General features: G+C 40.9%; 1 protein-coding gene across 2 annotated transcripts in view; it reads right to left on the bottom strand.

Moving 5' to 3' along the window:
- Positions 1-23,285, bottom strand: part of LOC110290928 (bifunctional heparan sulfate N-deacetylase/N-sulfotransferase 3) — a 158,192-nt gene that overhangs the window by 84,542 nt on the left and 50,365 nt on the right. For both annotated transcript variants that reach the window (XM_021157836.3, XM_029475610.2), the window contains exons 3-4: positions 20,099-20,186; positions 10,527-10,681 (exon numbers count right to left, since the gene is read on the bottom strand). In XM_021157836.3, the coding sequence (XP_021013495.1) occupies positions 10,527-10,681; positions 20,099-20,186 (243 nt within the window). The remainder of the gene's footprint in view (positions 1-10,526; positions 10,682-20,098; positions 20,187-23,285) is intronic.

Raw genomic sequence — 23,285 nt, 5'->3', positions numbered from 1 at the left:
TGGAGGCAGTTAGAGAAGAACAGTTGAGAAGGAACAGAAATTGATACTGTGGAAAATGAAAAAAACAAATCATGAAAAGACAGGCACAGGAGCTGTGATACATGCAAAGCTAAAGCCTTGGCTGGGGAGATGGCTCAGTGGGTAAAGCATTTGCTCTCAAGTGTGAGAACCAGGGTCTGCAGCCTCAGAACTAAAGAAAATGCTGTGTAGTTGTAGCTCCCACTCTCAGAAGGCTCTGGTGGGATCACCGCAGCAAGCTGTCTAGAACAGTCACCATTAACAAATGTCTGGGCATGAGAGAACATACTTCAGTGCATAAAGTGGGGCAGGATCAAGGAGGATTCCTGATGTCATCCTCAGGTCTCCACATGTGCACTCACAGAAGTGTATATGCACCACACACACACACACACACACACACACACACACACACACACACGACCACATACATGCATAAACATGTATGCACACACATGCATGTATACATGAACACACACACATACACAGACACACATGCATGCACACACATGCACATGCATACACACATGCATACACACAAATACACACACATGCATGCACACACATATGCATGCACACACATGCACACACTCTTTAAAGAATACTAAATGTGATGTGAGCTGCAGAATTGGCTCTTACTGATTGTTGCATAGCCATTTACTGTGAACTGAAACATTCCTAAGGAAGGAAATAAATTCAAGCTCCCAAGGCCCAGGAAGATATTGAAATTTACAGGCTTCCTAAGTCCCCTTCACAAAGTGATGTAAGCAGTGACAATTCTGGGGGGAGGAGACTCGTCCACAGGCTGAACTGTCTGTAATCCCAGCAGGGAGCCCCTGGAATGCATTGTCTCTGAGCTGTCACCTTGCTGAGGTGGGCTTTTCAGTTGCTCAGGGTCTTGCAAGTTACCCTAATAAACTCCTGGCTCGATAAGCCACATTTAGGTGGGGCCATTTCTGTTTCTTTGGTCTTGACATCACTATCCTATGTGGGATGAATAGATATTTCCATAGGAAGTGTCACATGACATTTGTCCTCCCGCTGTCCCTCCCATCTTGGCCAAACCTAGCCACATCTCAGAAAACACATGATAATGCAGTCTAGGAAGTCAGAAGAATGAGAAGACCGAATTCAGGAGCAATGTGCACGGATCTGGAAGCAGAACTTGTCCCACCCCACATCCGGCTCAGTACAGCAGGGAGAATTTATAGACAGATTCATAAAGGCTTTTAGTTTGCCTCATGTCCACATGACTGTGGGCAGAGAGGGACCACTCAAACAGCACAGGCACTAAATTTATCTTTCCTTTATAAAACCAGTTTGTCAATGCATGCTGGCAGGAACACTAGCGTTTGTGCTGGAGGAAAGAGGGGACAGAAATGAGAGCTGTATTTTCTACATTCTCATTATAAAGTATGAAAGCTTCCTGTAGTCTGGAGAAGTGTAAGCTGAAGAGGAATTCACAAAGAAAGCAACTAACAAAGGCAACCAAAAGTGCTTTCCAAAGCTTAAAGAAATAGGTTTCCATGTCTCCCCCTACTCTTCTGGTTTTGGTTACCTGCCCCTCCTTACCATGTTACTCTGGATCACTGTTTCTACTTTAATCTTTGCATCTCTAGCCTCTCCTTTGCCTATTTCCCTGTCACAAGTGTGCCATACTCCCTTTTATTTGATCCTTCCATTTACTTCCCTCTCTAGAGACCCTTCCTATCATCCTAACCTCTCCAGGCACTCCAAGTCTAATGCAGAACTAGAGAACTCATAATTAGGATCTGTACTGGCTAGTTTTGTGTCAACTTTGTCAGCTGGAGTTACCGCAGAGAAGGAGCTTCAGTTGAGAAAATGCCTCCATGAGAGCCAGCTGTAAGGCATTTTCTCAATTAGTGATCAAGGGAGAAAGGCCCCTGGTGGGTGGGACCATCTCTGGGCTGGTAGTCTTGTTTCTATAAGAGAGCAGGCTGAGCAAGCCAGGAGAAGCAAGCCAGTAAAGAACATCCCTCCATGGCCTCTGTATCAGCTCCTGCTCCCTGACCTGCTTGAGTTCCAGTCCTGACTTCCTTTGGTGATGAACAGCAGCATGGAAGTGTAAGCTAAATAAACCCTTTCCTCCCCAACTTGCTTCTTGGTCATGATGTTTGTGCAGGAATAGAAACCCTGACTAAGACAGGATCCCCATATGAAAGAGAACTTGTGGTTTTGTCTTTCTGAGCCTGGGTTACCTCACCTGGTATAATCATTTTCCAGTTCTGCTCATTTTTTTTTCTGTAAATTTAAATTTTCTTTATAATCGAATACAATTCCATGTGTATATTATATATATTACATTTTTAGGTAGCCATTCATCAATTGAAGGACACCAGTCTTGCCCAGCTGTGAACCCTGTATGATAGTTATAGCACCAATGTATTGAGCAAGCTGTGCTCATTGGTGCAATAACAGTGATTAATATAGAGATAACCAACTGCCTAATGGTTGTATTTGGGGTCCTCTCTCTGGAAAGGAGGCCATGCTTATGGCTATGAACCTGATCAAGAGAACATGACCTTTAGAGAAGAACCTACGGTCACTGTTTTGATAAATAGGCGTGTTAAATTCCCTTATGTTTATATCCCCAAATGAGTGCTGATCTCTTTCTTCATTAGAAAAGCTCCTTACAGCTGTGAGTGGCATTAACAGAGACATAAGTGGTCAAAATACCAAGAATAAATGAGAGCGGAGCACTTAGTCCTAGGTGGACACACTCCTGACAAGGCTCAGGTAACATCCTGAGATGGGGAAGTATCAGAGGTGGAAGATGAGGAGGTGTGGCAGACATGACAGAGACATTGCATTTCATGAACTCACCAAAGCTGTGGTGATCCACATGAGACCTGGACATGATTGTGCCCACTGACACTTCATTATGGATGGGAGAGGTGCTCAGGAGGCTCTATTCTCCATGAGGGCCTGTTGGCAGCTCATGGTTGTTGAGGGAAAGAGGCCACTTTTTCAGTGGTGTAGTTACTGGTAAGTTGTCCAAGCTCCAGAAAACAACTTGCTACCCACATTATTGCAGGCAAGACTAAGAAAACACACACACACACACACATTCACACTCACAAAAACAGAGCATGAATGTAGAATGGGGAAGCTCTTGGGATGAAGAAGATAACAGAAGTAATGGGAGTAAAACGGCTAAAATACACTATGTAAGTATATGAAACTCTCAACAAATAAAAACCAACCCACTAAACAATAAAGCGATAGGGATGAGTATCCATGGAGGGACCTATGGCTCCAGCTGCATATGTAGCAGGGGATGGCCTTGTCTGACAGCAATGGGAGGGGAAGCCCTTGGTCCTGTGGAGGTTTGATGCCCCAGCGTAGAGGGATGCTGGAGTGGTGGGGTGGGAGAAGATGGTTGAGTGGGGGAGCACCCTCATGGAGGCAAAGGGGAGGGGGAGAGGATGAATGTGGGATGGGGGGTTTAATGGAGAGATAACAGGGAAGGGAGATATCATTTGAGATGTAAACGAATGGAATGATTAATAAAAATTTTTAAAAAGACGGTGTTTTTACCTGATAAGATAAATGTCTCTTAATGATAGTTGAATAATTATTTGTAAATGAGAAGAAGCTTGTGGCATTGTAGAGGATGGAGGTGAGTTTTCTTACATTGGTGGACTATAGAACCTTTAAAGATAAACTAGTAGTTGATATAAACTAGTATGTACAGATAGAAAAGTTGGTGTCTCCTCCCTTGATGCAAGTTTTGACCTAGTGTTCAAATATACTTGCTCATCTCTCCAATAAAAGGTTCAATTGTTTCCACAGGGGGAACAGTCCTGTGGCTCTCTTTTTATACTCCTCTTTCTACTGACTTAGTCTGGCTTTTAATTTTTCTTCCATAATTACTTCCACACTAATCCAATTTGTCTGTTCACCCCCAATCCTTCCCTGCCTGTCTGTTTTCAACACTCCCACACTAATGTTCTATGATGTCATCATCTCTATGGAAACGCAAGAACTCTGGAGGCAAAAAACTGACAGTGTCATCTTTTAAGTTCAAAACACATGAAATGCAAAATTCGTTAAACAAGTTGATAAAGTTTTAATTTAGGAAGGTAGAAGCTGAGGTCTTTTGGATGAGCAACTATTTAGTTGTGAGAAGCTACTGGGAGCCCACTACTGGGGCAGAGGTATAGGATCAGAAGCTCAAAGCAATCTGATTTCCCCCAAAGATTGTAATAGAAAAAGGAAACATTTGCATAACTGTGATGACGAGTCAGAGTACTTCAGATTCAAGTGTCTGATCTATGACTTAGCTCTGTGTCTGAGGGAAGAGTTTAGCCTTCCCAAACCGGCTTTGACTTATAGAAGGTGGAGATGGCTGTGGGGATTATGACGAGAAACAAGATCAGCAGGAGGAATCATGTTTAGTGACTTGATAGATGCTCCAGCTACATAGTAACTGGCCACTGTGGACTTCTGCTATTAACAGAGTTTTAAAACAGAGAGAAGACAAAACTCACTAAATAAACAAGCAAGTATAAAAATCATGCCGGGGGGCTGGAGAGATGGCTCAGCTGTTTCTCTTTGCTGAATGCTTTTCCAGAGGTCCTGAGTTCAATTCCCAGCAACTGCAAGTTCCCATTTACAGGTGGCTCACAACCACCTGTAAATGGGAACTTATGCCTTCTTCTGGTGTGCCTAAAGACAGGGACAGTGTACTCACATACATAAAATTAATAAATCTTTTAAACAAAATCATGCTAAAGAAGTTGTTTAAGCATAAAGTACTTTCCAGAAACTACTAATTTAAAATGACCTTTACCAGTCAAGAGGTCGACTTTTCTGGTTCCCACAAGCAGGGGCAGGAGAGTTTAAAATGCTTTAGTTAAGGCTAGAGTGCAAAGGTGTGCATATCATCTGCTTCTACTTCAGCAAAGAGAAACTGTTTGCAGGATATTTAGGATGAGAAAAACATGAAAGTTGATGAAGAGATGATTACATAAAGTATCAAGTTTAATACACTAAATTGTTTGAGTTTTTTCAGATTAAAAAAATATATTTTTAAGCCATCGATAGAATAGGTTGTGGATTTAATGTGTAGATACTTTTACTACCCATAAAGAAACAGCAAATCGTAGCTAGTAGTCAGGAATTGGGAATGTGCTGGGTTCTCAAAAGTGAGTTCTATGAAGTACTAGGGTTTGCACACTCCCAGTGTGACCCACCACTCCAGGGCTTGCACACTTCCAGTGTGACCCACCACTCCAGGGCTTGCACACTCCTGGTATGATCCACCACTTCAGCACTTGCACACTCCCAGTGTGACCCACCATCCAGGGCTTGCACACACCCAGTGTGACATACCACTCTAGGACTTCTACATCCATATCTTCAGTGGTCACAGCTTAGATGCTTGGCACAGTGTTCTGCTCTAATCACCCAGGGCCAAAGCCCAAGAAGCCGATGTAACCTCATAGCCCACTGCTTGCCTTGCTTCACACAAGGAAATCATAGAGAAAGCACTTCTTCACACTCAGGGCTACCCCACATGACCTATGTAGCATGGCATGCCTCTTCCTCTTGGTGTTTGAGTAATGAACTGTCTTTTCAGTGCTGCTTGTTTATTGATAAAAACAAGACAATTTGAGATCACAGTTAATTGACTCAGTATCTTAATAAATATCTAGTTGTGGTCCAATTTAACAGTCACTTATGGGACACCAGTATGTAAACACCATTCTGTTTATACAGTTACTCAGACTGTAAGAAAAATACTAATTCTTGCTCCCTCCTATAATTTCCATTATGAATATACTGATTCCAGTTGTATCTACATTTTAAGACTGATGGGTTAGATCCATTGTCTTCAACACACCATTGCACATGGCATTTTGGGGGGACACTCAAACTGTTGTTAACTATACAGTCAGCACTGGAAGATGGCCCCCTTGAGTACCTGAGTAGTGGCTAAGTCTGAGTGATCTAGGAGAAGGGTATGAGGTGACAGTGAGTTAAGAAGAATATTCTTGTCATATTCCACATTATAGGAACTGGCATGGGATCCCAGTCCTCTGAAGTTGAACATGAGCCTGACACTCTGTCCCTTAGTTTTCTGTCTCTCCCCTTCCTCCAGACATTCATTGTATGAAACACATTATACACTTCCATTTTGCTCTGATTGGTGACCTTCCTGCACTGTGCTGCATGGCTTACTCTGGAGGGTGGCCTGTCAGCTCAGATTAGCCTCATCCCGACTGGAATTCTCTACTTTTACCAAGACCAATACAATTATACTTTGCATCAAATATTAATACAAGATGAAAACATGATGTGCCTTTTAGTAAAAAAGCTTTACTGAAAAATTTAAAAATGGATCTCTCCCTTCTCTAGCTGCAAGCAAATGAATGGAAAGCTGATCATGTATTCCTTAAAGCCTGCAGGTTTTTAAAAATATATTTAAAATTTAGAATTATATATTAATATTATAATCATTATTTCCATATTGGAAAAGTTTGGTACTCACTGATTTAAAAACATATGTTATGACAATGGACAGTCCAGCTAAGGTGAATGAACGGGTTTTACTAAGTCTGGAGAAGACTGTAGAACAGAGACCTTATTTCAAAGGACGAAACAATAAAACCAGGAATACAAGATACATACTGGAGGCCTTTCAGTCCCTAGAAACATTGTTTTACTGATATTAATTCTAATGCAATTGTCTGTAACAATTTAAATACCATCTGCTGGGCATAGTGGCACTTGACTTTAATCCCAGCACTTGGGAGGAAAAGGCAGGTGGCTTTCTGTGAGCTCCAAACTAACTAGCTTGGTCTACAAAATACCTGGTCCACAAAGTCCCTGGTCTAGACCATCCAGGGACACACAAAGAGACCCTTTCTCAAATTTAACAACAACAAAACCCATCAGCAAACCTAAATAACAACACCTCCTCCAAATGTTGCCAAATCTGTCAGAGGGAGGTAGCTTATGACAAAAGTTTCTACTAGTTATTTGATTATTAAAATTAATTAAATCACTTGCTAAAATTTAGGCTCAATCTATGATATGAGACAATGTATTAATAATGATTTTTTGATGCTCACATATAATGTTATTTTAGTTTTCTATTAGTATTTTATCCCATTTTTAAGGCTATACAAGAGATATTTCAAATGCAAGATAGGCCAGCCATTAATATTATAATCCTGAACTCAAGACTGAAAGTTTAAAAATAAAATTTCTTTTCAATTTTTTAAAAATTTTGAATTAGTCTATATTTGGTTATTAAATTTTTTCCGTGATCAGATGTAATGCTGTACCTTTTTTGATGACTTCAGCCACCAAGTCTGTTTGCTTAAAGCAATGGTTCTCAACCTTCCTAATGCTGCGAGTCTTTAATGCTGATCCTCATGTTGTGGTGACGCCCAACCTTAAAATTATTGTGTTGCTACTTCACAACTGTAATTTTGCTACAATTACGCAGGATATCAGATATGTAGCCCCTGTAAAAGGGTCATCCAACTCCAAGGGGATCAAGACCCACAGGTTGAGAACGGCTGGCTTAAAGGCTCTGTCTGATCTTCTCTATGAAGCTACAGGCGTGAACATTCAGTGCCTTTGTGAATCAGAAGAGTCCAAACTATGAGACCCAACAGTTCAGATAGGCTTACTGATTAAATGGGAACAGTCGTGTCTGACTACAGACAGTTAAAGTAGGGCCTGGGGTACTGGCTCAGAGTCTGAGATTCTTAGTGGGAAGGGAATTTTAAATATACTTTAACTCAGTCACTCATTCAAACATTGCCTTTCTCCATTGCCGTTCTTGGTTGAATACCCTCTGGCTTCCAAGGCAGCCTGCTGCCTTTTGCACATTTCCCCTCTCTATATTACTGGGGAACATTTACGCTCACGTTAAACTCCTCCAAGCTGAAAGAGAAGGGCAGTGTATTTATCACTCATTAGAAATGCAGCGTTCGCACAGGGTCAAGCGTGTGTTTATTGCCTCTAATGAGTAGACGGTCCAATTCCCTACAGATGATTTCAAGCAGCTTCTCTGTGGAGTAAACAGTACTCAGCCACGTGGAAAGATGCTTAGCATTGGGTTGGAGACTCTTCCTGGGTCAGGAACTAGAGGATGCCAAGGGGCGAGTTCCCTGGGAGTTCTCCCTCAAGTTCTCCAACTTCCTTATGGTGCCCAGATGGCCTGATACAGCCACAATTACTAAGCAGCAGACTGGATAGAGTGACACCCGTGAGTTGGGCGAGGAACCCCAGGGGTCACATTTATGCAGCATTAGAGGACTTAGATTTCTGTCTTTTATTCTATCAGTGAGCTTTATAATTCTAGTGTGTATCCTATGATTCTCACCCATAAAGGGAGAATATGTATATGTAGAATTCAGGGTTGTTGGGAATATTAAAAGAAACAATGCACACTAAGTTAGAAAATGTAACTCATGCTCTTTTCATCTTCAGACTTAGCATCAGTGCCACTTTGGAGGCCTAATACCTCAATGGGAGTTGAATTAACTAACATATGCTTACAAATTGCATAAGCCTCATATTAAGCTATGCCTAATCTCACACAAAACAAAAATTTAAAGAATTTTATTCCTGTTATCCGTAGTGGTGAACACTTCAGGAGTCACGGCAAAAAACTGAAGATGATAGTTTTATGATACTAAATATAAAGATGATAAAAAACATTGGGTTTCTATTGGGGTAGGGGAGGCACCCAATAATCAGTGGGGGTGACCTTTGCTTTAACTCACAGAATTGTGGATATGGGTCCTGAAGCAGCCACCTCCTGTAGCCAGGTAGAGCGATAGGGACACCAACCCACCCGCAAAACTTTCAACCCAAAATTTATACTGTCTCCAAGAAATGCAGGGATAGAGCAGAGTGGGAGGGAATGGCCAAGCAATAACAGGCTTAACCAGAGACCCATCCTATGGGCAAGCACCTATCCCAGATACTGTTAATGATACTCTGTTATGCTTGCAGACAGAAGCCTAGCATGGCAGTCTTCTGAGAAGCTCCACCCAGCAGCTAGCTCACATGGATGCAAACACCCACAGCCAAACAGTGGATGGAGCTCGTGGGCCCTTATGAAAGAGTAGGGGGAAGGACTGATGGTACCAAAGGAGATAGGAACTCCACTGGAAAACTAACAGAACCAACTCACCTGGACCCTTGAGGCTCTCAGAGGCGGAACCACCAACCCAAGAACATACATGGGCTAAACCTAGGCCTCCCCATTCATATGTAGCAGATATGCAGCTTGACTTTCATGTGGGTCCTGAACAACTGGAGCAGGTGGCTATCCCTAAAGCTGTTGCCTGTATGTGGGATATGCTCTTCTAGCTGGGCTGCCTTGTCTGGCCTCAATGGGAAAGGAAGTGCAGTGCCAGGGTTGGGGAATATGCAGGGGGGCCTCTACTCTCTCAGGGGAGAAGGGAAGAGGGATGGAGGAGGGAATGTGGGAGGTGGTGACTAGGAGGCAGTGTAGGGATTGGGACATAAAGTGAATAAGTAAAATATCAACAACAAAAACCAATAAAACAACAACAAGGAAAGTTAAAGACAAACATGGGCAAGTGCTCCCAGCAAAGAGTTAGATTTTTATATCTTTAAGAAAGAAATACAGTTTGCCACTTTTCACTTGTTTGTGTGTAAGTTTGAGTAAAGAACCAAACTTGGCAAAAAATTTTTGGCCTCTGCAGCTGGTGTAGAAGCCCATCCATGAACACGGATTTGGGTCCTCTTTGACTAAGGGCAGATTTCCTTTCATACGGTATGTATTAGAAGTTTTACTGTAGGTTTCCCTGCCGCAGATCATAGTGCCTTCAGTATAAACCAGTGTACTTTTCTGCCAGTGAGCAATGTTCTATCCTAACAGGTTTGAGATATCGCTTCATTGGTTTTCTGAATCTTCATCAACTTGTGTCTACTTTATGGTCTCATTTGATCCGTTACCCCAACCTCATTTTAATTCATCTTGATACCCTAGTTTTATGTGCATTTGGGGGGTATATTCAATCCCATTTTTTTCCAACACAACTTATTCTTCCCCACCTTGACGACAGTTATTCTCAGAGCTGAGAGCTTGTGTTCTTAAAGTGTGACATCAGGTCACAGAGTATCTAATTCTGCCGTGGACTTGTTTTGTGCATACATTTCATCTCAGTGCAGTGCAGCAGGAAGTTCCTAGGAAGGATATACCTCTTATGAATGCTGGCCATAAGGCTACGAAACTGAGCCTTATGTTTTGTTAACTCTTTCTTAAGTTAGGCTCATCAAAGAAGTAAATCTAATGAGGATGACATAGTACAAAGATATATCCATACAAGAGCCATGCATGGAGAGGGCGTAATACCAAGATTCTAACATCTACTGAGAAAAGCCACTTAAGGGAAGCCAGCACAGCAGAGCCTTGAGGCAGTTTCCAATTCAAACACCTCCCTGCTTCCCTCCCCATTGTACAAGAGGTCAGCGTAGTAGAGAAAGTTACTTACTAAGGCAAACTTTTTGTTGAGAATCATCTGCTCTATTAAAGACGACTCATTGTGGAAGAGGTGAGGCTGCATGTGACTCCACATGTGAGGAAACCACCAGAACTCGTCCACAGACCCCAGCAGACAATCATCTCCTTCATCTTCCTCTTCAGTTCCTGTAGGGGCAGAAACGACTATTCAGTTAATTCCAACTGCATCTTCATCATATGTATGTATGTATGATCTGTCAATCACCTATCTTCTATCTATCTATCTATCTATCTATCTATCTATCTATCTATCTATCTATCTATCTATCTATCTATCTATCATCTATCTATCTATCAGCTATCAATCATCTATCTATCTATCTATCTATCTATCTATCTATCTATCTATCTATCTATCTATCTATCAGCTATCAATTATCTATCTATCTATCTATCTATCTATCTATCTATCTATCTATCATCTATCTATCTATCTATCTATCTATCTATCTATCTATCTATCTATCATCTATCTATCTATCTATCTATCTATCTATCTATCAGCTATCAATTATCTATCTATCTATCTATTTATCTATCTTCTATCTATCTACTAATCATGTATCTATCTTTTGTCTCTCTTCTATCATTTATCATCTATATATCATATCTATCACCTATTATCTATCTACCTTTTAATCTATCATCTATATGTATCATTATCTATCATCTATATGTAACTATCAGTTATCTATTTTCTCTATCATCTGTCATCTATGTAGTATCTATTACACATCTATCATTTATATTATCACCTATCTATCAACCATCTATCATTTACTCTATTTAGAAGACACCATTTATAGTATTGCATATGTATATAAGTCATCTAACCCAAAATTTACCAAAGAAAAATCTGTTAGGGAACAAAGAAACTATGACAAAACTTTAAAAAGATTTATTTATAGTTTAAGTTATGTGCTGATGCAAACATCGCAGCCCTTCAAGCAATCGTTCTTTTTTTTTTTTTGTGGGTGCAGCGAACTTTATTGATGGTATTCAAGAGAGCAATCTTGTAAAATCGCTTTGGAGGCATTGCATTGTTCTGGGGTATCTGCATGTAGCTGTAGTGCCAGCAGAGGCCAGAAGAGGGTGTAAGATCCCCTGGAACTGCACTCTGGTTGTGAGCCACCTGACATAGTTCCTAGCAGCAGACCTCTGGTTCTCTGACAGAGCAGTACACAATTGTTAATTGTTGAGCTGTCTCTCTAGCTCCAAAACTTACAAAACATTACTAACCACGAGATACGAATATCAAAATATTTCAAAGTCATCTTTAAAATTAATATTTAAATATCATGTTTAATAATAAGTGTAATCACACACAAAGACATTAGGCTAATTAATGGAGCCTTTGTGCAGCTTGTAGTGTAGCGAGAACAAATAAAGTAGAATAAGAGGTATTTTACAAATGGTAGGACAGAGGAAGAAGATGTAAATTATTTGACATGGCTTGTATATTCAGATGGAGAAAATAGCTTCTGCTTTGGTCGTGGTGTCAGCGCACAGTGGTTCCATTGCTGTTCTTTGCCTCACCTATCACAGTGGAAGCAGAGGCTTTGCAGTGGTCAACTCATTCTGAGCTCTCCCTCCCCAGCCAGGAGATCGGAACAGAGTTAGCGGGCTCCCCAGTGTGTGAGCTGTTTCCTAGGCTGTGCTTCTGCTCCCATTTACTTACCACACAGAACGTCTGTCTTTCCCTGCCTGTGCCTGTCAGCTAGCTAGCTTTGCTCAGAGTTTATTTCATGAGGAAAGAGTAACAGATCTTGGCATTTTTTTTTAGTGAGATGGTTCAAGCGAGTTAGTTATCTTTTCCTGAAACAGTTGTAAAATTGCAATCACAACTTTCAGACATTGCAAGCCTGCTGGATTTAGAGAAATAATTTCTGCCATCTGAGAGATTTATCTTAATGCACAGGAAATGTAATTTTATGTCTTTCCTTTTTCTTAATAGCTCTATTTATCTGGCTTCCTTGAATCCCACTTTGGGTATATTTTCGATCAGAATAGATTATATTGAGCGGAAGTATCTATTTATTACTTTCAAGATTATGATAAAAAATGAAATGAATATGGTTGCTTATATTTGGATTACTCTAGCCTCCTCTGGAGGAGTCAGAGGAGGACAGAAACAAGAAGTCAAATCCTTTACCTAAGGACAAATAATGCTTGAGCCCAATCACGGCACTGTCAAACAAAGCTTGTTTTACTGTGTGTCTACTTACAAACCTCACTTTGGCGGGCTGGAGAGATGGCTCAGTGGTTAAGAGTGCTGACTGAACCAGGCATGGTGGTGCACGCCTTTAATCCCAGCACTTGGGAGGCAGAGGCAGGTGGATTTCTGAGTTCGAGGCCAGCCTGGTCTACAGAGTGAGTTCCAGGACAGCCAGGGCTACACAGAGAAACCCTGTCTTGAAAAACAAAACAACAACAACAAAAGAGTGCTGACTGCTCTTCCAGAGGTCTCGATTCCAACTCCCAGCAACCACATGGTAGCTCACAACCATCTATAATGGGATCTTGTGTATCTGAAGACAGCTACAGTGTACTTATATACATTAAATAAATAAATAAATAAATAAATAAATAAATAAATAAATCTTAAAACCCCTCACTCTGCAGTATATTCTCCTTTGCTTTTCTATTGTGAACTGCCAGCAACTGAGACCAACCAAGGTCAGACAGTTGTTAGGAGCTTTATGACGCTACACTGCTCCTGACACCCACGTGAGGTAAGGGTCACCAAAAACCCCCTTTTCTCAGAGTCCAAGAGGCATGCCCTGAGCCAAAGTGAAGGTTAGGATGGGCCCTGGGTGCTAATTTAATTAAGTAACCCCACATTCAGGACCTGTAGTTATTATTTACTTGCGAAATGTGGGCTCCAGGTATAGGATCAGAATTTCCTAATTCAACACACCACAGTGGTGTCTACAATTTCTGTTGACTCTGTGATGCAATGAGACTGGGTAGGTGTTCTTACTTCTCAGTGTTTTCTTGATATGCTCCAGCCTTACTGAGCTGTGGAGGCCAGACCTTTGTTTTGCCACGTAACCTCCCTAGTGACTGACTCTCAGTTCTAAAGCTCTGTAGGAAAGCTGCATTCTGGTTAAGTTAGGGCGGAGACAGTCTGGGCACTTTACTAGTTATCTAACTTTGGGCCCTTTAAATTCAAGAGAATGTTTAAATTGCTGGAGAAAAGTCTCAGTGGTTGAGAGCAATGGCCTCTCTTTTAGAGGACCAAGGTTCTTTTCCCAGCACCCACATGGCCTGCCACAATCATTTGTAGCTTGAGTTCTAAGAGATCTGACATTCTCCTATGGCCTCCATCAGTCATACATGCAGTGCCCAGACATATACACAGGCAGAATACCTAAACATAGAAAACAAGATTTAAAACAGAAAGGAAGGAAGCTTTCTCCTGAAACATTTTTTTCTCTTCTTCAAGATTGAGCAAAAAGGACAGTTTTCAACAGAGAAAGGAATCAATTATTTACAAAGGAAGACAATGAACTTTACTTAAGTTTCATAACATCTAATTATAAAGTCTGAAAATTAAATTTTATATTTGTTCTCATGAAAAATAATATATCTGGTCTTAGACAGTGTTGGCTAAACTGTGTGGGACCTTTCATCTTGTACACAGATAATAATATCTTGCCAATCTTGGCTCCACTTTCCACCTATGCAGGTCTTCCCTTGATCTAGAGAGAGCATAGGCATCATGAGCTATGGGAAATGCTTTTCTTTTTTTTTTTTTTAGATGAGATATATAGTGTTTTTATTAGATATTTTCTTTATTTACGTTTCAAATGTTATCACCTTTCCTAGTTTCCCCTCCAAAAATCCCCTATTCCCTCCCACTCCCCCTGCTTCCTAACCCACCCACTCTTGCTTTCTAGCCCTGGCCTTTCCCTATACTGAGGCATAGAACCAAGGGCCCCTCTTCACATTGATGACCTACTAGGCCATCCTCTACTACAGATGCAGCTAGAGACATGAGTCCCACTGTGTTAATAAAATTAGTGAAAGTGAATAACTCTAGAAGTCAGAAAGAAGCTATTTCTTATAGAAATAACTATTTCTATGAGAAATATAGTTCTTTATGCTAGTTCTTGTAGAAGCTTCATGGATTATGTATGGCCTCAGAAAATAGTGCAGAGCATACATAAATATAGGGCTCCCATAAAAGAATAGAACACACATCTAGAAATGTCTGAAATGCTTAGAGACCAGAAAGAATGCAGTTTGGGCAAAGCAATGTGTTTTTCAGTAACTTAGCTTTGGATAGGCCTGACATTTATAAACATTTCTGTAAGGCAGTAAATTTGAAACCTTGTAATCCATTTGTACAATTCTGGCAAACACAATATATTATGGTATTATATAATCTCTATTTTAATAAAATAACATTTTCTTTTTTTTTTTCCACTGTTTTTTTTTATTACATATTTTCCTCAATTACATTTCCAATGCTATCCCAAAAGTCCCCCATACCGCCCCCCACTTCCCTACCCTCCCATTCCCATTCTTTTGGCCCTGGCATTCCCCTATATTGGGGCATATAAAGTTTGCAAGTCCAATGGGCCTCTCTTTCCAGTGATGGCCGACTAGGCCATCTTTCGATACATATGCAGCTAGAGACAAGAGCTCCGGGGTACTGGTTAGTTCATCATGTTGTTCCAACTATAGGGTTGCAGATCCCTTTAGCTCCTTGGGTACTTTCTCTAGCTTCTCCATTGGGAGCCCTGTGATCCATCCAATAGCTGACTGTGAGCATCCACTCCTGTGTTTGCTAGGCCCCTGCATAGTCTCACAAGAGACAGCTATCTTTGGGTCCTTTCAGCAAAATCTTGCTAGTGTATGCAATGGTGTCAGCGTTTAGAAGCTGATTATGGGATGGATCCCTGGATACGGCAGTCTCTAGATGGTCCATCCTTTCATCACCGCTACGAACTTTGTCTCTGTAACTCCTTCCCTGGGTGTTTTGTTCCCAATTCTAAGAAGGGGCACAGTGTCCACATTTTGGTCTTCATTCTTCTTGAGTTTCATGCGTATAGCAAATTATATCTTATATCTTGGGTATCCTAAGTTTTGGGCTAATATCCACTTATCAGTGAATACATATTGTGTGAGTTCCTTTGTGATTGTGTTACCTCACTCAAGATGATGCCCTCCAGGTCCATCCATTTGGCTAGGAATTTCATAAATTCATTCTTTTTAATAGCTGAGTAGTACTCCATTGTGTAAATGTACCATAATTTCTGTATCCATTCCTCTGTTGAGGGACATCTGGGTTCTTTCCAGCTTCTGGCTATTATAAATAGGGCTGCTATGAACATAGTGGAGCATGTGTCCTTCTTACCGGTTGGGACATCTTCTGGATATATGCCCAGAAGAGGTATTGCTGGATCCTCCGGTAGTACTATGTCCAATTTTCTGAGGAACCGCCAGACTGATTTCCAGAGTGGTTGTACAAGCTTGCAATCCCACCAACAATGGAGAAGTGTTCCTCTTTCTCCACATCCTCGCCAGCATCTGCTGTCACCTGAATTTTTGATCTTAGCCATTCTGACTGGTGTGAGGTGGAATCTCAGGGTTGTTTTGATTTGCATTTCCCTGATGATTAAGGATGTTGAACATTTTTTCAGGTGCTTCTCTGCCATTCGGTGTTCCTCAGGTGAGAATTCTTTGTTCAGTTCTGAGCCCCATTTTTTAATGGGGTTATTTGACTTTCTGGAGTCCACCTTCTTGAGTTCTTTATATATATTGGATATTAGTCCCTTGTCTGATTTAGGATAGGTGAAGATCCTTTCCCAATCTGTTGGTGGTTTTTTTGTCTTATTGATGGTGTCTTTAGCCTTGCAGAAGCTTTGTAGTTTCATGAGGTCCCACTTGTCAATTCTCGATCTTACAGCACAAGCCATTACTGTTCTATTCAGGAATTTTTCCCCTGTGCCCATATCTTCAAGGCTTTTCCCCACTTTCTCCTCTATAAGTTTCAGTGTCTCTGGTTTTATGTGAAGTTCCTTGATCCACTTAGACTTGACCTTAGTACAAGGAGATAGGAATGGATCGATTCGCATTCTTCTACATGTTAACAACCAGTTGTGCCAGCACCATTTGTTGAAAATGCTGTCTTTCTTCCACTGGATGTTTTTAGCTCCCTTGTCGAAGATCAAGTGACCGTAGGTGTGTGGGTTCATTTCTGGGTCTTCAATTCTATTCCATTGGTCTATTTGTCTGTCACTATACCAGTACCATGCAGTTTTTATCACAATTGCTCTGTAGTAGAGCTTTAGGTCCGGCATGGTGATTCCACCAGAGGTTCTTTTATCCTTGAGAAGAGTTTTTGCTATCCTAGGTTTTTTGTTATTCCAGATGAATTTGCAGATTGCACTTTCTAATTCGTTGAAGAATTGATTTGGAATTTTGATGGGGATTGCATTGAATCTGTAGATTGCTTTTGGCAAGATAGCCATTTTTACAATGTTGATCCTGCCAATCCATGAGCATGGGAGATCTTTCCATCTTCTGAGATCTTCTATAATTTCTTTCTTCAGAGACTTGAAGTTTTTATTATACAGATCTTTCACTTCCTTAGTTAGAGTCACGCCAAGATATTTTATATTATTTGTGACTATTGAGAAGGGTGTTGTTTCCCTAATTTCTTTCTCAGCCTGTTTATTCTTTGTGTAGAGAAAGGCCATTGATTTGTTTGAGTTAATTTTATATCCAGATACTTCACCGAAGCTGTTTATCAGGCTTAGGAGTTCTCTGGTGGAATTTTTAGGGTCACTTATATATACTATCATATCATCTGCAAAGAGTGATATTTTGACTTCATCTTTTCCAATTTGTATCCCTTTGATCTCCTTTTGTTGTCGAATTGCTCTGGCTAGGACTTCAAGTACAATGTTGAATAGGTATGGAGAAAGTGGACAGCCTTGTCTAGTCCCTGATTTTAGAGGGATTGCTTCAAGCTTCTCACCATTTACTTTGATGTTGGCTACTGGTTTGCTGTAGATTGCTTTTATCATGTTTAGGTATGGGCCTTGAATTCCTGATCTTTCCAAGACTTTTATCATAAATGGGTGTTGGATCTTGTCAAATGCTTTTTCTGCATCTAAAGAGATGACCATGTGGTTTTTGTCTTTGAGTTTGTTTATATACTGGATTACGTTGATGGATTTCCGTATATTGAACCATCCCTGCATCCCTGGGATGAAACCTACTTGGTCAGGATGGATGATTGTTTTGATGTGTTCTTGGATTCGGTTAGCAAGAACTTTATTGAGGATTTTTGCATCAATATTCATAAGGGATATTGGTCTGAAGTTTTCTATCTTTGTTGGGTCTTTTTGTGGTTTAGGTATCAGAGTAATTGTGGCTTCATAGAATGAGTTGGGTAGAGTACCTTCTGTTTCTATTTTGTGGAATAGTTTGTGAAGAACTGGGATTAGATCTTCTTTGAAGGTCTGATAGAACTCTGCACTAAACCCATCTGGTCCTGGGCTTTTTTTGGTTGGGAGACTATTAATGACTGCTTCTATTTCTTTGGGGGATATAGGGTTGTTTAGATCATTAACCTGATCTTGGTTCAACTTTGGTACCTGGTATCTGTCTAGGAACTTCTCCATTTCATCCAGGTTCTCCAGTTTTGTTGAGTATAGCCTTTGGTAGAAGGATCTGATGGTGTTTTGGATGTCTTCAGGATCTGTTGTTATGTCTCCTTTTTCATTTCTGATTTTGTTAATTAGGATGCTTTCCCTGTGCCCTCTAGTGAGTCTGGCTAAGGGTTTATCTATCTTGTTGATTTTCTCAAAGAACCAGCACCCTATCTTTTCTGCTTTAAAAAAATCATTGGATATCACAAAACTGTACATCTGTGATGGATCTGGAACTTATTTTGTGTGTGTGTGTCTTTTTTTTCAGCTCTGGGTCAACCCACCTTCTTTCCATAGTAAAGTTCTGAGGTCAGTGTGGAAAACCCATCACCATCAGGAATGAGATTCCAGTTTCTGTGGACTCCATTTCTCTCCCCTGCTGCCACCACACATCTTACTGACAGTGACTTTGTAATTACTAATAGTGTTTGTTGGTGCAGCTACTATAGTTTGGTTCCTCTGTCTCATAACTGTTTTGGCTATTCTTGGCTATTTGATTTTTCATAAAAGTTTTAGAGGCATGTTACCAATATCAACCAAGGAACTTGTTATAATTGTGTCTGAGACTTTATTAATTATAGATCAATTTGGAGAGGACTGACTTGTCTAGTCTTCCAAACCTTGGGCATCTTTGAGCTATTTAAAGTTACACTCAGTACAACTGTATAATTCTAAAATCTGCCTCATCAACTATGTTGATGGAATAGTGAAATACCTTCTTTTTTATTTACCCATGACTTTAAGGATGGTAGGCAAAACACACAGCTGATTTTGTATTGCTCAAGACTCAAAAGGTATTAGAAAAGATAAAATTGACATAAAGTTAAGTATTTTCGTTATTAAAAAACATGAAGAGAATAAAGTTAACCCAGACTGTGAGAGAAAAGAGCTCGCAATGCATTTAGCTGAGAAATCATCGGGCAGAATGGATCAAGAATTTACAAATGAGCCACAAAAAGGAAACAGTGAAACAATTCTTCAGAAGAGGATCTCAAATAGCCTGCAACCACGTGCACACACCCACTTCCTGTTCATAGGAGAAATATATATCAAAACCGCCATATGAATTTTTATATTCCCACAGCAGAGCTAAAATTTAAAAGGGAAACAACATGAAATATGAAGCACGGTCCTCAGATGACTAGGAATACACACTGGAAAGATCAGTTTGTAAACTCCGTTGGCTCTTTCTCTTCAAGTATTTTTATATCTGGGTCATTTGAGCAACTCCACTGGTGGCTGAGAGCCAACAGAAAAGAACTTAAGTCCTCTAAGGAACAGGGGTGGACATCTAACCGGATGGCCTAAGAAATGGTAAAGGCTAGAGAGAACCATCTACATTGCAGTAGAGTGGATAACGCGTCAGCATGCTCAAACACGAAACACTACCAACCAATCAGAAGAGAGAAGAATAATCTATGCACCACATCCACATGACTAACAGAAGGTTGAACAACAGCAACTAAAGCTGGATACAGTGAATTTTACACTTATGTCGAAGCTAGGTGTAGCTAAGAAGGTACTGGAAGACAAGGAAGCAGTATAGAAAAGGGCAGGGGCGACCCAGGGGAACAAAGTAGAGGGATGGTAATGGCTTCTTGCTCTACTTGAGAGTTACATTGTGTATAGTTTGTGAAAATTCACTAAAGACAGTTTGTTACTATAGACTTTTCTCTATGTAAATTATGGGTCAGCAAAAAAGAAAGGGCACTTGAAAATACCACAAGCTTTAGAATCATTAACATTTTCTAAAGGTTAAACGTAGTTAAATGGAGTTAAATGAAATGGAGTTAAAGGAAAACGGGAAAGTTGTGAAGGAAGCAGGAACAAGGGACCGGGAAGGAGGTGCAATTTCAAACAGTGGTCAGAGGAGTCTTACCTGTATGATAAAATTTCCCTGAAAATCCAAGGTTGAATGTAAAATTTGTGATTTGTGTGCGCAAAAGATTCTGTGTGTCAAGCAGGGCCTGAAATACAGAATAAACAAGAAGCATTTCAGGGTGACAAGGTACTGAAAGACATTCAGAGAGTAAGATGGTGCTATTCAAATCACATGGCGGATCGTGGATAGTGGTAAGCTTAGGCAGCACATACGCATAAGTACTCACGTTTCAGCCCATGGGAAATCTGAAAAAAAAATGTTGGCTGGAGAAAGCAAAGTGAAAGGAAAAGTTTAATCCATATGTATAAAGGAAGTGGTGTATTATATCTCTTTTTACCTCTCGGGGGACATAGATAACCAATTCCAAAAGGACATTCATTTTAAATGCAGTTTCGCGAGAACATATGTGGGAAAAAAACATACTGACATTTCTCAGATATATCTTTGTTCTTCAAAACACCAGCATTTTAACTTTTAAATCTGAGATTCCCAAAAGATAGTGATGGTTATTCAAGAAGATAAGAAGGTAAAGCGAATCTATAATTTGTCCATTAAAACAAGCAAACATTCAGGGTGGTTCGTCTTGACTGACAACTGGTTTGGATGGAGAAACACCTGTGGGATTAGTTAAGTGCATCTATGGGTGTGCCCGTGAGAGAGTCTGGAGGTGGGGTTAGCCAAGAGAAATAATCTCTTGAATATGGAAAGCATCACTCAGTAGACAGGACCAAGTTGGAAAAGAAGATGGAAAAAAAAAATGGAGAAAGGCAGCTGGTGTAGGCAGTGCTTGCCTGTGCTCTTTGTGCTACCTGGACATCATGATGTAAACTCTCTACTCTGATCCACTTACCATGATGAACTGAAACTGTGAGCCAAAATCAATAATCCTCCCCACTTGTCTAAGTTATGTCAAGCTCTTGTCAGTGGCAAGAGATTGCACTTCTCGTAAGGGGCACTTTTGAAGGATGGTTTTCTGTGTTAATGCTGCTGTCTCTCTATGAGTGTTTACTGCACTTTCATTGTTTCTCCTCCTTTACTTCCCAATTCTTATTTAAATTCCAACGAGCAATCACTCTGCCTCTTGGCACTGTGTGTGTGTGTGTGGTTATAACTTCGTGTTCACCTAAACCAAGCAAAAAATAGCACTGCTGGTTTTCAAAAAGATCTTGGTTAACACTTCATTTTAGATGGGAGGAAACTGAGGTAAATGGCTTGCTTATGTTCACAGACAAGAGGGTCCCAAATTGGGTTCTCGCGCTGACCTTCCATTGGATCCTTCCCTTTGGTACGTACAGGCCCACACTACACTTGAGTTCTTTTTTTTTTTTTAATTAGGTATTTATTTCATTTACATTTCCAATGCCATCCCAAAAGTCCCCCACACACTCCCCTACCCACTCCCCCACCCACCCACTCCCACTTCTTGGCCCTGGCATTCCCCTGTACTGAGGCATATAAAGTTTGCACGACCAATGGGCCCTCTTTCCACTGATGGCCGACTAGGCCATCTTCTGCTACATATGCAGCTAGAGACACGAGCTCTGGGGGGTACTGGTTAGTTCATATTGCTGTTCCATCTATAGGGTTGCAGATCCCTTTAGCTCCTTGGTTACTTTCTCTAGCTCCTCCATTGGGGGCCCTGTGATCCATCCAATAGCTGACTGTGAGCATCCACTTCTGTGTTTGCTAGGCCCCGGCACAGTCTCACAAGAGACAGCTATATCTGGGTCCTTTCAGCAAAATCTTGCTAGTGTATGCAATGGTGTCAGTGTTTGGAGGCTGATTATGGGATGGATCCCTGGATATGGCAGTCTCTAGATGGTCCATCCTTTCGTCTCAGCTCCAAACTGTGTCTCTGTAACTCCTTCCATGGGTGTTTTGTTCCCAATTCTAAGAAGGGACAAAGTGTCCACACTTTGGTCTTCGTTCTTCTTGAGTTTCCTGTGTTTTGCAAATTGTATCTTATATCTTGGGTATTCTAAGTTTCTGGACTAATATCCACTTATCAGTGAGTACATATCATTTGAGTTCTTTTGTGATTGTGTTACCTCACTCAGGATGATGCCCTCCAGGTCCATCCATTTGCCTAGGAATTTCATAAATCCATTCTTTTTTATAGCTGAGTAGTACTCCATTGTGTAAATGTACCACATTTTCTGTATCCATTCCTCTGTTGAGGGACATCTGGGTTCTTTCCAGCTTCTGGCTCTTATAAATAAGGCTGCTATGAACATAGTGGAGCATGTGTCCTTCTTACCGGTTGGAACATCTTCTGGATATATGCCCAGGTAGCAGAACGGATGCTCAGTAGTGCCTGAACTGCCATGCTCGGTCTCCTTACTATTCAGCGACCGTTTGAAGATTGCCTGCCTTATCCAAATGCAACTGAGTCTCTGAGGATGCAGAGGATGAAGTCCTTGCTTCCCCAACTTGAACTCACCTCACTCACATCGGTTATTGAAGTGTAGCTATGCAATTGTTTTCCTAACATTTCTTTGTTTGCAAGAATCAACTCCTTGATGTATCGGATTGAATGATATACTATGTGGGTCTCCATGACATTGATGGGTAGAAGGTCTGCCACAGGAGATCCACACCACACTATGAAAGTATAAAGTCTAATTGATGTCTGTGTCACTAGAGACAGGTAAGATCTCGCCTGGGTGTGGCATAGGACGAGCATGGGGGAAAAAAACACTGAACAAGTGAATGTGCCTTAGTGAAGAAAGAAATTTCTTAGTTTTCCATGTTGGGGGTAATCTGCAGGAAGGGTGCTGTGCAAGTAGAAGGTCTGAGCCTTTTTCTTTTGGCTCCTGTGGTGAGGACTGTGGAACTTACAGTGCAGTTTTTAAAAGGACAGACCTGGAAGTCAGCCGGCTTTAACTGAGATTCTGAATCTCCTGTGTTTCTGCTTTGGGGTACGTTATTTCAAACCCAAGTCTCTTCATTGTTGAAGCCAAGGTACTACTACTCACTTCAGAGCTCGATCTGAAGATTAAATGAGACAGTCGGTGTTGGCTGTTGACTCAGTGGCTGGAATGTGATGTGTGTGCAGCACTGAGCATGGCTGCTCTGCCATCTCTGCAGCTAAAGTCACCACAGCAGCTGCCATGGCTGCTACCACTGAGTGCTCAAGGAAAGTCTGTGGCACTTGCTTGAGCTTAGTTCTTCATTTGTAAAGTTA

The sequence above is a fragment of the Mus caroli genome, unplaced genomic scaffold (assembly GCF_978045245.1).
Source record: "Mus caroli unplaced genomic scaffold, Mus_caroli_1 scaffold_3, whole genome shotgun sequence".
NCBI classification, from domain to species: Eukaryota; Metazoa; Chordata; class Mammalia; order Rodentia; family Muridae; genus Mus; species Mus caroli.
The sequence above is the reverse complement of the archived record's forward strand: the minus strand, read 5'-3'. Positions and strand labels throughout refer to the sequence as shown.